General features: G+C 48.5%; 2 protein-coding genes across 3 annotated transcripts; one reads left to right on the forward strand and one right to left on the reverse strand.

Moving 5' to 3' along the window:
• The first annotated feature begins 62 nt into the window (after nucleotides 1–62).
• Nop17l (Nop17 like) lies at nucleotides 63–5,882 on the forward strand. 2 transcript variants are annotated; one of them, XM_002048759.4, is made up of 5 exons: nucleotides 63–267; nucleotides 1,672–3,118; nucleotides 3,174–4,278; nucleotides 4,349–4,499; nucleotides 5,120–5,882. In XM_002048759.4, exons 2-5 carry the CDS (start codon nucleotides 1,873–1,875, stop codon nucleotides 5,336–5,338), a joined length of 2,721 nt encoding a protein of 906 aa, XP_002048795.1. In that variant the 5' UTR covers nucleotides 63–267; nucleotides 1,672–1,872; the 3' UTR covers nucleotides 5,339–5,882. The 2 variants fall into 2 exon arrangements, with proteins under 2 accessions (XP_002048795.1, XP_015029557.1); XM_015174071.3 differs by having other exon boundaries at nucleotides 63–234.
• A 775-nt stretch (nucleotides 5,883–6,657) lies between these two features.
• On the reverse strand, nucleotides 6,658–14,308 carry PolZ1 (DNA polymerase zeta catalytic subunit). Its single transcript, XM_002048758.4, has 14 exons — nucleotides 14,082–14,308; nucleotides 13,788–14,017; nucleotides 13,487–13,731; nucleotides 13,177–13,418; nucleotides 12,688–13,120; nucleotides 12,513–12,632; nucleotides 12,037–12,450; nucleotides 11,889–11,976; nucleotides 11,716–11,826; nucleotides 9,484–11,659; nucleotides 8,616–9,427; nucleotides 7,450–8,544; nucleotides 7,152–7,379; nucleotides 6,658–7,099 (listed from the first exon to the last, which is right to left on the reverse strand). Exons 1-14 carry the CDS (start codon nucleotides 14,199–14,201, stop codon nucleotides 6,709–6,711), a joined length of 6,705 nt encoding a protein of 2,234 aa, XP_002048794.2. The 5' UTR covers nucleotides 14,202–14,308; the 3' UTR covers nucleotides 6,658–6,708.
• Between the last annotated feature and the right edge of the window lie 32 nt (nucleotides 14,309–14,340).

Here is a 14,340-nt window from a genome sequence, read left to right on the forward strand (position 1 = left end):
CCGCTGTTATGATAATACCAAACGCTGTTAGAGCTAACTATTTAAACTACACGTCGTCACGTTGTTTAGGTCACACTGAGCCGGTCCTCAGCTTGCTTCGCCTGGAAAAAATTGATCAGCTGAAAAGTTTCTAGAATTTCTGAAAAAAACTTCAAAGACAATTTCACAGTAATTAAACATAAAAAATATTAAAAAGAGTTCTGTGCGGTTCATAATTATTTACAGTGCATACACGTATGTATTAATACATATATATATATTTTTTAGGTAAGTCTTGCCCGTGTGTGTGCCCTGTGCATGTGTCTGTGTCTGTTAAAAGAAATTGCAGTCTCGAGTCTAGTTCTACTGTTTTTCTAATTGTGGCTGCTGTAGATGCCGATTGGTGGTCATTGACGTGCCTCATCGTGCTCAAGTTCAAGCAGATTGTCAACATCATTTTGCAACGGCTCCTCTGCAATTCTCCGTAAATCCTGTTCCAGTGGGCGTGTGCTAAGCTCATTCGGACCGGTTTCATCTTGTGGCCATGCCTTATGCAGAAAATCAATCAATGTTCCACCGTTTCTATCGATATTGATCAAACACCGATTGCGTATATGCATACATATTTACATATGTACCAGCTCACGCACACACACATAGATGGATGTGCTCTCCTTGGTCACGTAACTAATAATTTTTCCACATTTTCTTTTGAGCGTGTACGCGCAAACACGCTGAACCAAGGGGCAGAACATGTGTTTGCTTGTTTTCCACTTTTCTAGTATTCCATCGTCCTGTGTCCCTGGATTGTGTATACAGTTTGTTTTGACATCCCATCTCATCTGGGCTGGGCACACATTACATACATTCATTCGATATACAGAACCTCGCTAAAAAACAACAACAGCAGCAGACACAAACAATTGAGGGCAAGTGGTTGGTTAGCTGTGCCTGTGCTTATCTAGCGTTGCCCTCGTCTCCGCCGTACTCCTCTTCCGTCGCAAATTCAGCATGCGGCCTCCTCTGCGTGCGAAGCATTTGCCGGCGTTTAATGCTCATTCGTAAAAGTTCGCTCGCGCCGCAAACATCGACACACAAACACTGATACGAAACAACGGCCACAACAAAACGGCAAACTACGCAGTACGTTTGTTTTTCGTTTCTGCTCAATAATAAAACGCTTGATCTCTCTATGCCTTCCATTCTGTTCGCCTTCGTTTCCCATGTCCGTTTTGGCTGCATTACATAACTGTTACATACATACAAATGTAAATATACATTTCGCTGTTGCCAAAAAAAAAAGGCTGCACAATGCAGCCGGCAAATTGTGCTGAGAGAGCGAATGCGAATAAGAGAGTAGGGGGGCACGTTGGTTTTCGTCATTTTGAATCCGATTTCAATTTACATGCATGCATATGTATGTAGATAACTACTATATGTTATTCTATATTATCTATGTATATAAGGCTGGGTAGATAATGTTGCCTTCCCATATGCTACGAATTAAAACCTACGACAATCGAGCGATAAACCGCTCATCGATTTTGCATGTGTGTGTTGCGTGTGAGTGTGTGTGTGCATACGTCAGAATGCGGCTTCTAACGAATATGAATTTTGAGTGTTATTGCATCAGCTGTCAAATGTTAAATTACCATCTCTCTCCTTTTCTCTCTATCTCATTTCTCTTTGCAGAAACAACTAGAACGCTATAATAACATAAACTAGCATTTCGTGCGGCTTACGTGTTTCTTGCTAACTGTAAAATTATTAAAAATAGTGCAACAAGTGTTTAACGCTTTTTTGTTCGAATTGCGCGTATCGGTAAGAGCAAGAGCGAGAGTGAGATTGTGATAGTGATAGTGATAGTGAGTGCAAGTTAAAGCATTTGAAGCTATGTCCGCTTCCACACGCAATAAACACTCAAAGATCCATGGCAATGAAAAGTTGGACATAACCACGGATGAGTTTGACCGCATACGTCAGGCTTTAAGCAACGAAGAGTTTCGCAAATTGTTCTTCGATTACGTTGACGAAATTCAAGATCCGGAGAATCGTAAGCTCTACGAGAAGGAGATAACGCAGCTGGAAAAGGAGCGCGGCGTCGATGTTACCTTTATTCATCCGCAGCCGGGCTTTGTGGTTAAAACGTCCATTGATGGTGAACTAAAGTGTTTCATTAATATTGCCAGCTCCACGGTTGTGGAGCGGCCCAATAATGAGGTTTCGGTCAATTCGCAAACTGGGCAGAAGGGTCTCAGCTGGTCCATACCGATGGCCCAGACACCGCCTCGCGATGATCTCGATGCCAATAACAAGCAATGCAAAGTTTTTGATGTCGTCTTCCATCCGGATGCACTGCATCTGGGCAAGCGCAATGCGCAGTTCCGTCAATGCCTTATAGATACCGCACTGGATGGTGTCGAGCGCGAGTATAAGGTCAATTTGGATCGGGCCAATCTCAAGTTTCCCAAGCTCGACTATAAGGGTCTTGCGCGTCCTACCGTGCTGCGCAAATTATCCAAGGATGCCACAGCCGAGGAACTCGAACCGCATCCCCTCGAGCACATGTACCCAAAGAAGCCGGCTGCAAACGCCGACCAGCCCAAGGTGCTGCCCATGAAGACAAAAGTGACGCCTGCTCCAACGTTTGCCGTGCCCAAGTACAGCATCAAGCACAGCCACGATGTGGACCTGGCCGAGTACACAGACGAACTGGATGCCAAACTGCAGGTGACTATGCCACGTGCTCTGGTCGTTGAAATCGAATTGCCGCTGCTCAGCTCTACGGCTGACTGTCAGCTGGATGTCACCGAGAAGTCCGTTTATCTGCTCAGCGAGCGTCAAGGAGCCAAATATCGACTGAAGCTGGATCTGCCGTACACGGTGAACGATAAAGCCGGCAATGCACGCTTCGATACCGAGCACAGACGTCTGTGCATAACGCTGCCCGTGGTGCGTTCCACGGCACGTGAACAGCGCAATTTGCACGACACCGTGCGCGTGCTCACGCGCGAGGACAGCGGCGTGGAGCTCAACTCCAATGGTGAATCGCCCGTTGAAGATGAAGCTGAAGCGGAAGTTGAAGCCGATGCCATTGTTGAGCTGCAGTCGCACGATCAACGCGATGTTTCCGATGCATGTAAGTAGTTCACTTTTTATGAAGTCCATTTTTAACTTGTTGCCTCATCCAACAGTCCCGCCCACTGCCGTTGTTTCGCCCCGTTCGTTTCTGAAGGACAACCTGCACTATAAGCTGCCCGCCTCGTTTGATTGCAACATACTGGACAATGTGATTGCCTTTGTGCTGCACGTGCCCAATGTGCAACCGGATTCTGTGCAGACACTGCAGCAGGCACGCAGCCTGCATTTGCAATTCGCCTCCATGGGCAGTGGCTACTATCCCACCCACTATGCGTTCCTAGTGCAGCTGCCCGATGGGCTTGAGCCGCAGCTGCAGATCGATCATATCGACGTGGATGCCGCCGATGAGAATGTGGTCTTGAGACTGTATATGAATGAGAACTGCATGCTGCTGCCTAGCTATCTGGCTGGACCCGATAGCACTGATCTCAAGGAATATCCAGTTTTTGGCCACTTTAACAACAACAACAATAATGAGAAAGAGTATGAAGGCTGCAGCTTGGCTTCAGAGAAGTCACTGTATATTAACATGGATCACAATGATCTGGAGCATGCATTGGAGGTGAGCATCATGCCACAAGAGAGCACTGATCCTCTAGATAGTATAGAGCTGCTGCAACAGCAACAACAACAACTGCAACAGCTGCAGCAGCAGAAGAAGCTAAACAAGAAGCAGCGCAAGCGCAACAAGAAGCAACGTTCGCTCTCTGAGTCTGCCTGTGAGGAGCTCAAGGCGGCACAGGAGGAGCTGCAGCTGCAGCACGAGAAGCAACAGCAGCAGCAGCAGCTGCCGTCGACACCCAAAGATGCTTCGCCGGAGCGCTTGCAGAACGTGTCTCAACCGGTGGACACGCTAAAGCTGCCGCAGCGCAAGCAGCGCAGCTACTCGGAATGCAATGAGAGCAGCAGCTGTGTGCAGCGTGGCATATTGAAGCGCTTCAGTCGCTATGGACCACGCCCCTCCATATCCGATAGTTGCTCCTCAATTGATGATTGCTCCTCAACATATTCGTGCTCAATGGATGCACCTGGTATGGGTTTCTCACAATCATTTGGTGGCATACCCGAGGAGCGTAGCGGAGAGGGAGATGTAGGTCTATCGGAGAGCTGCAAGAAGACTGTTAGATTTAATGATCACATCATGAAGCAAGTGTTCAGGTGCGTCTAAAAATATAAAACGGATCCAATTGTATTCAATTTCATCTAATTATCGCATCTCTATTTTTAGGCTCGACTCGAGCATACTGGGCCAGCGAAAGAAGAATCAAAAGCGACGCGATTGCAAATTGCGCGCCCAACAGCGTCGCCTCAGCGAGGGCGACTCGGCGGACTACGAGGAGGTGGAGCATGGCAATGGCCAGCAGCCGCCCGCCCACAAGGTAAACTTGTGATTTGCGCCAGCTTGTTAATTTGCCGATTGGAGCTAATTGAATTAGTGCTAGACGCGAATATTGATTGTATTGGAATGCGCGTTATCCAAGTGTTAGTTTCTATTGTATGACCCATTTGGCTATCGAGAGCTTCAGGTCTAGTCTTAAACGTGTGTAAGCTAGTTAAATATTTGCCGCAAGTTGCAAATAAGTTCGCGAGCAAACACAATTGAAACTAAAGCATTCCAGTTCTTAGCAGTGCTATTGCGATTTAAGTTAAATCAGCCTCTAACTAGTCACTAAACGAAGGTCAAACGTCGAGCGATAATGATAATGATATGATATATAGTATTTGTGTTTGCAATTTGTGTGTAATTTGAGTAAACATTTGATTGAATGATAAACACTTGATATAACTTTGATAAGTGGCAGTTGCTAACAGCCGTTTAACATAAGACGGCAATGTTAAATGTGAAAATGTTAGGCGAAAGCTGTTAAAAAAATGCAATGACAGAACTCCATAAGAGCCTTTAGAATTTTGCTTTTTATAATTTTGAGTGCGATCATTTCTATTTAAAAGTTGATTCGTTACATCTACTTAATATCCTTGATTCTACTCTCGCCCTCAGACCGCTGCCAATGCACAGTATTTCAAGCAGCCGAACAATAATAATGGTCACGACCAGGACAAGAACAAGAAGCTGTCGATGCACGATAGCGGTCTGGACTTGACCAACAACAACAATCACAACAACGAAGAGGAAACTAAACGCAATGAGGCTGATGCCAAGAATGCCATGATGTTTGAAATGGATGACGATGACGAGGATGAGGATGAGGATATGTAAGAGCACCTCGAGCGCTCGTTACAGCAACTGTGCGTGTGTTATTTTTCGAGGAAAATTTTAAAAAGGAATTTTTGAAGCTACTTTTATTGTACTGATATATATATATATATTTTTTTTTTGTGAAACAAGAGTTTCTAATTGTAAATGGTAAACGTTGTTTATCTGCAAACAGGCGCTCAATTTAATAACCATATACAATTGCAAATTGTTTAGGTACACACCCAAATACTATATATATATATATATATGTATATTTAAACTAAGTGAATATATATATATATATATGTAAAGAATGAAGGATAAATCAGGGCTAACAACAAAATCAAAATGAACACAAAAATTCACTTATGTACATGGTTATATACATACATACATAAATAATTGTTATTTAATTTGGTTAAACATAAATTGGAAAAATTGTTAAATTGAAACGTTCTCATAATAATTAATTTTAGATTGTACAAAACGCATTACCATCTGATTATACATACACGCGCATGCATACAAAACAAATATATAAATATTTAATTAAAGCAAAAGGAAATCTGTCAAGAAATTCATTTGAACAAATGCTAATGCAAATTACAAGCGGCAACTAAACAATATCAATAGTTAACATTGCATATATGCTACACACACACACACACACACACACACACACCTGCATTCATAGTGTTTAAGCTATATATATATATATATATATATACGGGATGCCGACACTGATTGTTGTACGTGTAGTATTTTAACTTTTTTAAACAGTCGCAAGTTAAATATACAAAAAAAAAAAACAATATATATACACATATGTCTATGCATACAGCTTAAATCGGAAGAGCTAGGAAGCTGAATTGGGGATCGCATAGCCGGGTGATACCCATTATAATATAACTCGGTCAAATGCACTGCGATCTTGGAAAGATATTCCCATTCCCTCTTGCACTCATGGAGTTCTATGCCAGTTGCCCTTATGAAATCTTATAAGGGTTTTCCTCCATAGATTGACTTGGACTATATCTATGAGATTTGACATAACTAACCAAGGATTTATATATATGTAGGTCATCTAAAATCCATCGGCTACTTAAGAATTTAATTATATCGTTTAAATGGAGCTTGCTCTTGGACACATTGGAAACTACACGACTTCAAGCCCCATATAATAAATTTGCATCAACAATTTTGGATATCTTAACAAAGTCAGTTTTGACAAAATTTGTGATCTTACTTACCGCTTGCCAATCTTGGAATGCGGATTCTTTTGATTACCAATCGATGGTCGGTCGGTAACTCGGTTAAATGAAGTCATATCTAGTCTTGAATTGTTTTCCAGGCATCCACTAAATATTTATATATATACACGTGATATTGAACTAATTGAAACGCTCCTCCAGCTGTTTGCGTATATGCGGCGCTTGCTGCAGCTCCCGCCGCTTCACCTCCAGCACATACAGCACCGGGCAGTCCAGTGAACCGCATTGCAGCTCACCCAACCGGCCGCAACAGGCCTGGCATATCTGCTGGGTTAGCCTGTAGCCGCGCTCCAGCTGCGCCAGCTTTGCCTGCAGCGTGACAACGCATTTGCTGGCATTACGGGCACAATCCGTGCAGATGCCCGCCTTGGTCTGGCGGCCGCAGTCGATGATGCAGTTGCTCGTTGAGAAATATTGCGATATGGTGGATTTGGCGCTGCCGCGATTCATCAGCTCCCCAGCCGTCGACAGAGCCGGCATTATGAGCAGCCTGCGCGGCAAATTGCTGAACCTGGAAATAGTTGATGGTTAATCTTGGCAGTGCAGCTGATTCACTTGCTTACCAATCATTCACATCGGCTCCGATGAGCAGCAGGCAGCGATTCAGTGGCGGTATTATGGCCTTGGTTATATAGTAAATGGCATTGATTTTGTAGCCCTCGTTGGCCAGCACCTCGTGTGGACTGCGCACCAGGCGTATCAGCGGCACGCCGGGCGGTCCATTGATAATGCAAAAGGGCACACGCTCACCGCGACGCGGCACGCGTCTGGGATCCTTTTGCATCCATTTGCTGCGTACGGTGAATGAATAGAAAATTAGTCGAATCTATACATTATGGTATCTTTATATGCTCTACTCACCGCGTCATCTCCAGCGCCGGCACACAGGCTGTGGGCTTATAGCCGTTTAGTCCGCGAAACTCCTTGGCAAAGATGAGATCCTGCAGATTGGCGCGTCCGGAGAGCAGCTTGGTAAATTGCCGGCACACGTACTGCTTGATCAGACTGACGTCCGCCGTTTCGAAGAGCAGCCGCAGCACCTTCTCCAGCATTTTGGCAACCGCCGGACAGCCATCACGTCGCACCGTCTCAATGCCCTTGGCCTCGTACACCGGCTGCTGCTGCTCGGGCGTCTCGTACATGTAGCCGACGTAGCGTTTTTTGGTCTGCAGCACGCACGGCTGATAGACCTTCTCCAGCTTCAGTTTGACCGGATGCGGATTCATTTCGGTTACGGCCTGTGCAATTTCCTCGCCAATGCGAAAGGCCTCGGCACGATTGCGTCCGGGCACAAGAACAAACATGGAATCCGTGTCGCCGTAGACGACGCGCACGTTCCACTTCTCGTGCGTCTCCACCAGTTTGATGGCACGCTCCAACGTCTCACGGCCCTTGGCTACCACCGAGTCGCCCACCTCGACGGCGGGCATGCGCCCGCTGAAATTGGCCGCCGTATAGCCGTAGGTAACATTTGCCATTAGCTTCAGGCCCAGTTGGCGTGAGTGCAGCACACGCTGCAGCGCGGAGCTGTCGCGATGCAGCTTCATCGATTGCTTCACCATCAGCCGGGTGTCCAGTATTTCACTGAGCATGCGCGGCAAGATGCCCTCGCGCACCTGGCGCTTCACAAAGACCACGCCGCAGGGTGAGATTGTGACCAGATCGCGCTCCAGCAGCTGCTGCAGCAACGGACGCGAGACACGCAACTGCGAGGCGCCAAACTCAAACGGGCTGCTGCTGCCCAGATGCTCGACACGACCCAAGCAGGTGGAGAAACAATAGTTGTAGGCTATGATCATGCTCGGATACAGGCTCTGAAAGTCCAGCACGATGAGGGGATCGGCATAGAAACGTGATTCGGGCTCCATGATGAGCGCCAGGTACTCCGGTGCACGCATGTGTGCGCGCTGCTGCACGCTCGGCGAGAGCGGCACCAGATTCTTGGGCTTCGCTATGCTGTGGTTGGGCGAGAGAATAATAATAAATATTTAATATAGGCATCCATATGTAGAGGGGGCAATACCCACCGCAGCATCATGCTTTCCACGCGAAACTGTGAGCCGCGTGAGAGCACCTCATAGAACTGTATGCCAATTAGTTTGGCCATCTCGCTGGTGCGACCCAGCAGATCCAGCTGATCGAGCAGCGCCAAGGTGCCGCGCACACGCTCCAAATAATACTCGAGCACAATCCAGCGCGTGCAGGGCGAGGCAAACCAATCGGTCAGGGCGCGCGGACTGTGCCAGGGACAACGCTTGTGCAGAATATGATACATGACATTCTCAAAGGTGTACGAGGTGAGCGCAATCTCGGAGCGCATCAGACGCCACACGTCCAGCAAAATGCGGCCACAGAGCTTCATCTCCACATCGAGATCCGTAAACGATTCGCGATCCTCGTCGACAAAGTCGCGCACCTTTTGCGTGGGCACACGCGACAGCAGGGGCGCAATGTTGAAGCACAAGTGCTTGGCACGCTCAATGATGTAGCCCCAAGAGCTCATCTCGATCTCGTAGCCCGCATAGATGTCCGCATCCCAGCGCGTGCAGAGCGCCAGCAGCGCCTCAAAAGCCTGCGCCTCGCTCTGCACCACCTGCAGCTCAATGTCTGCGTCCAGGCCGTGATGTCGTCCCTCGCTGACCAAATCTTGGGCATCGCTGACTATAATATAGCCGCAGGCCTTGCTGGGCAGCGCCTGCTGCTCCGCTCCAGCTGCAGCCGGCAGGCTATGCTCTATGGCATAGAATATGCAGCGTATCTCGTCGTACAGCGGATCCGGCTGCAGTTCGTCTCGGGTGGGCACAAACAGCTCCAGCGTCATGGTGGTCAAATAGTTGCACTGCAGAAATTAAGATTTGATACATGGAATACATGTTGGTCTGAACTGTTGCCCACCTCAATGTCGGCCTTGGCCTGCTGCAGATTCTCCAGATTAACCTTGAAGCCAAAGGTATTGTCCAGCGTCGCATTGGTCAGCCCAAAGCTGAGCTCATGACTGTTCCGTCCGCTACTCAGGCTGTCCAGCTGGCGCACAAACGAGCTACGCTCCAATGCATCCAAGGCATCGCTGCTGGCGACGCTCTGCTCACTCGACTGACTGCTGCCTGGCGGCTCATCCTGTTCTGCTGGAAATTTAAGCTTGGTGGCGCGCCTGGCGCGCATCTTGCAGCTTAGCGGCGTGTCCTTCGCTTGCCGCTTACCTCTGCCTGTGGGCTGAGGCGTTGCTGGCGTCTGTGACAGGGGCGTCAGGGTTAGGCGACTGCAATTCGGCTCCCCGTCCTCATCGCCACTTGCTCCGCTCTCGCCATTGCCTTCGTTGAGCATCATGGTTATTTTCTGGCGCTTGATTTTAATGGGGCTATCCACATCGTTGGCCAGCGGGCGCAGCTGCTCCTCCTCCTGCTCGCCCTGGCGCTGCTTGTGCAGCTCGCGCGCTTTTAGCCACAATTTGGCGTCCTGCCTGCTAGGCGGACTCATTGCCGGCTCCATGACCAGCCGCTGCTCGCTGCTGAAGTACTCCCGCACCTGCTGCTCGCTGCGATAGCGCTGCAATATGGCTGGTCCGGCAATGCCTACCAATTGCTTGCGGCGCCAGGCCGCCAGACCTTGATGGCTGGCCAAAACGCTGCTTTGAAAGGGCTCCAAATCGTTGAGCTTGTTGCCCGGTATGCGCAGCACCAGAAATCCCACCTCGGTCATTTTGCTAACATCGGCGGGATTGCTATAGAAGGGCTGCTGGAACACGTACTCGGGTATGTCCAGTTTGCGGCAGCTCTGCAGCACTTCCTCATAGCTGGGCGGCAGCTCTAGCGGCGCAATTACAAACGTATTGAGATCTGCGGAGTTGCTTGAGCTGCCGCTGGGCCTGGCGAGAAATTTTGATTGGGCGGGCAGCTGCGGACTGCCCAGATCATCGCTGAATACGGACGGACTGTTCACAATCAACGAGTGCTCATAGAAGCTCTTCATCAGCTCTGGAGTATTACTGCTTATGCTCTGTGGACTACATTGTGGTGTGTCAATTGCTTCAATCATTTCTACTTCATGTGCATTCTTGAGTGGCACAATTGGAGTCGCTGGTGTCCTACTCGCTGGAGTGCGAATTGATCTCGCTGAAAGTTTACTCGTTGGAGTGCAGTTTATTGCTAGCATAGGACTCCCTAGGGTTTGGCTTTTGGAACTCGTTGGCGTCGCAATCGCTGGCGTTTTACTCGTTCGTGTCTTATTAGCTGGAGTGCAATACATTGCTTTCGCTTGACTTTTTGTACTCGTTGGCGTTTCACTAGCTGCAATTTGACTTATATCAGTTGTACTCGCTGTCGCTTTACTCGCTGTCGCTTTACTCGCTGTCGCTTTACTCGCTATCGCTTTACTCGTTGGTGTCTTACTCGCTGGAGTGGACTTCATTGATCTCGCTAAAGCTTGAGTTTCGGTGCTTGTTGGCGTTGCATTCCCTGAAGTCTTACTTATATCAGTTTTTGTACTCGTTGCCGTTTCACTCGCTGGAATTTGACTTATAGCATAAGCTGCCATTTCACGCTCTGGCATTGGACTTGCTGCACTCGCTGGAATTCGACTTATAGCACTCGTTGTTTTTTTAGTAACTGGCATTGGGGATTTAGATGCAATTATTGCACTCGCTGGCGTTATACTTCCTTTACTCGCTGGCGTCGCTCTCTTGGCCAGCACCGATTCGCGAAAACTGCGTCGCAAACGTCTCAGATTTGGCGTCTTGCGCAGCTGAGCCACAGACCTATCGCTCTCTGTGTCAGATACAATTGCCTCATCGTCGCTAGTTACAGCGGGCGAGTCCGTTGGCTGGTTAATTGTTGCCAAACTAGGCGCTGCCTTAGCGATTGCTCGCTCCTCAACATTCTGCTTGGCGCTGTGCCGTGCGCTGCGACGTGGTTTCTTCTGCTCCACTAAGATCTCAGCTGTGGCTGTTGAACTGTTCGCTGCCTCAAAGACTTCCGAAATGCGAGAATTTCTCCGACGCGGCGTCAGGGAGCAAATGATGTGCGTTTTGTCCAAATCACGCGTGCGACTGCGCGTGCTACGCCGCAAGGGAGTACTGTATGGAAGCAAGCTATTTAAAAGGCTGCAAGTTGCATGAAGTAATTAACCTACGGCTCATCCGGTTGTGCTGCCTTGTTGCACATCTCCGTAAAAGACGCTGCGGAGATTGTCTTGCGACGCAACTCAGTCATGGCCAGTTTCTTGCGCAGCGTTACAGCTGGGCTGCAAAAGGTGAATGGACAAGGGATTAGTCAGAGATTATGGATATTAATCGATGTGCACACCTTCTAACGCCCGTCTCTAGCTGTTGGCTCAGACGCGTCTTGACCGCGCTGCTCGCTGGAGGCACTGCAGCTGCTGCATCCGCCTGCTCTACAATGGAATCGAAGCTTTAGCTTTAGGAGATTTAATAGTTAAAGGCGCTACACTCACTCTGTGCGGATCGACTGGTTATGATCAGTGGCAGGGGCGCATATTTTTTGGCCGCACTGGACTTGGGCGTGCGCGGCTGCTGCATGCTGATGCGACTCTTGGGCGTTGTGGGCGTGCGCGGTGGACTCCGTTGCTGCGCCTTGGACTTGGCTTTAGTGGGCGTGCGCGGCAGCTGATCATCGGCGCCATCGATTTGCGGCAATTTCGGGTTCTGGCTGGTCTTGCTCTGAGACTTGGGCTGACTCTGGGTTAGCTTAAGTAGCAGCTCGTCAATGTCATCCAGGGCAACGGAAAAGTCGTGCATGTTGCCCGCGGTGTTGTCCTCATCCGAGTTGTCGCTTTCGTCTTCGGACAGCGGCTGCTGCGAGGCTGCAGCTGCCGTCTGTTTGTCCAGCAGCTCAGGCGTTAGCTCAACTGAAAGCGTAGCCAACAATTAATTTAAATACTAACTAAGCTTATATTTAAAAGGGGCTTACATTGTTTGTGCTGCTGCGAGAGCGGCGCCAGCGAGCTGTCCAAATCGATGTGGGATTCGTTTGCGTTCTGCTCCTCCAGCTGTTGCAGCACCTCAAGCAGCTCCAAATCCTCCTCGCGCACTAAATTGACTTGGTAAAGATTACATACTAAATGCAATTAAAATAATTAGCTCACAGGTAGCGTCATGTGGCACTGGACCCTGCATCTCCAAGAGCTGCTCGTCCACGAGCGTATCGTCCAGAAAGGCAGCCTCGCCATTGCCCACATCCGGCAGCAGGCTTTGCAGACTGCCGCTGCCTGATAGATGATTTTGTATGACAGATGCATTCATCAGCTGCTGCTGTGCATCCTGGGTGCATTCATCGGGATAAACGGCATTCACCAATAGCTTTTGCAAATTGAATTGCCGGCGCTGCTCCTTGGCGCTTGTCTGGAGCGTCACATTCGCATGGCTGATCTGCGTCTGATCGGACAGAGTTTGATCCGAGCTCAATGTCTGCTCCAGGGATAACAGCTTGCTCTCTAGCGCAGCCCGATAGAAGCTATCGCTTTCGGCTACTTCCACATTCGGGCGCTCCTGGGTGGGCGGCACTTGCAGCGCAGGCAGCTGTAATTGAGGCAAATTTATTGGCTGGGCGAGGGGATTTGCTGCTGAATCTTTACCGCATTTAGTTTCTGGCTATCGGCGCCATAGCTTTGGGCGAGCTTCTGGCGCCGCACGTGCTCATCATGCCAAATGGCCTCGATACCAGGATTCGTGTGCGTCGTGTTGCTTTTGGTGACCAGTTGAAAGCGATTCAGTATGAAATTCGAACTAATATCCACCTCCAAGGCGCTGCAGGCGATCTTCTTAACGCAACTGGTGTCCAGCAGCTGCTCCGGCTTCACATTCGCATAGGGCACAACTGGAACAAGAACAGAATGGACTGTAAGTGCCAGTCCAGAGAGAGAGAATATTTGTTTTTTCGTTTACCCTCTTCATCCGTATGCCTGCGAAACTTGACCACCTCGAGCGGCACATGCAGATAGCTCATGCCGTACAAATTGTAATCAATCATAAATTGAAGAATGTAGGGTACATGCGATTCGTGGGGATTGAAGTTTCTGCTCAATATGGCGCCGCTTTGCAGTAAATTGGCAGCGCGTCGCACGAAGCGCGGATTGAACATGAAAATCTTAAAAAACTGATGCTCGGTGCGATGATAGCCATAGAAAGGACTGGAAAAGGAGTTGGCATTAAGGCATCTATTTGGCATATCCGAAGATATACTCACATGCCCTTTACCAATTGTATTTTGAAGACATGCTGCGCATTGGAGCTGCCCTGGCCCAAGGATATATTGATGGCCTTGTCCAAGTGCATGGCTATTTGCAGTATGCCCCGTTCCACAGATTCAAAGTCCCGCCTATCGTAGGGTATGTAAAAGTAGGGGAAGACGCCGTGCACATGCATGCAACACTTTTGGCCATTGGCATTGGCGCCAAATATGCGCACAATGGGCACCTGTTCAACAAATATAAGGGCCTTAGCATATAATTAACAATTTCAAATTAGTTGCTATATTTACGCGCTTAATTTCCTTGCCGCGCAACTCCGAGTAGCAGGGATCCAGGCCAAATACGGGTTTTTCCATGTAAAAATCGGCAATTACAAGCCGCACGGAGTAAATGCCGTCTATATCGGACATTTTCTGTTGTTTTGTGTGCAAATATAAACGTAGTATTCATTAAAAACCAGCAACAACTTAATTTTTTGCAACTTGTTTACTTTTATGCGAATAACTGCCAGGGCTGGCGAAACTCGTTGCGGCAACATTGTGAAATTCA

Source organism: Drosophila virilis, chromosome 5, assembly GCF_030788295.1.
Source record: "Drosophila virilis strain 15010-1051.87 chromosome 5, Dvir_AGI_RSII-ME, whole genome shotgun sequence".
NCBI classification, from domain to species: domain Eukaryota; kingdom Metazoa; phylum Arthropoda; class Insecta; order Diptera; family Drosophilidae; genus Drosophila; species Drosophila virilis.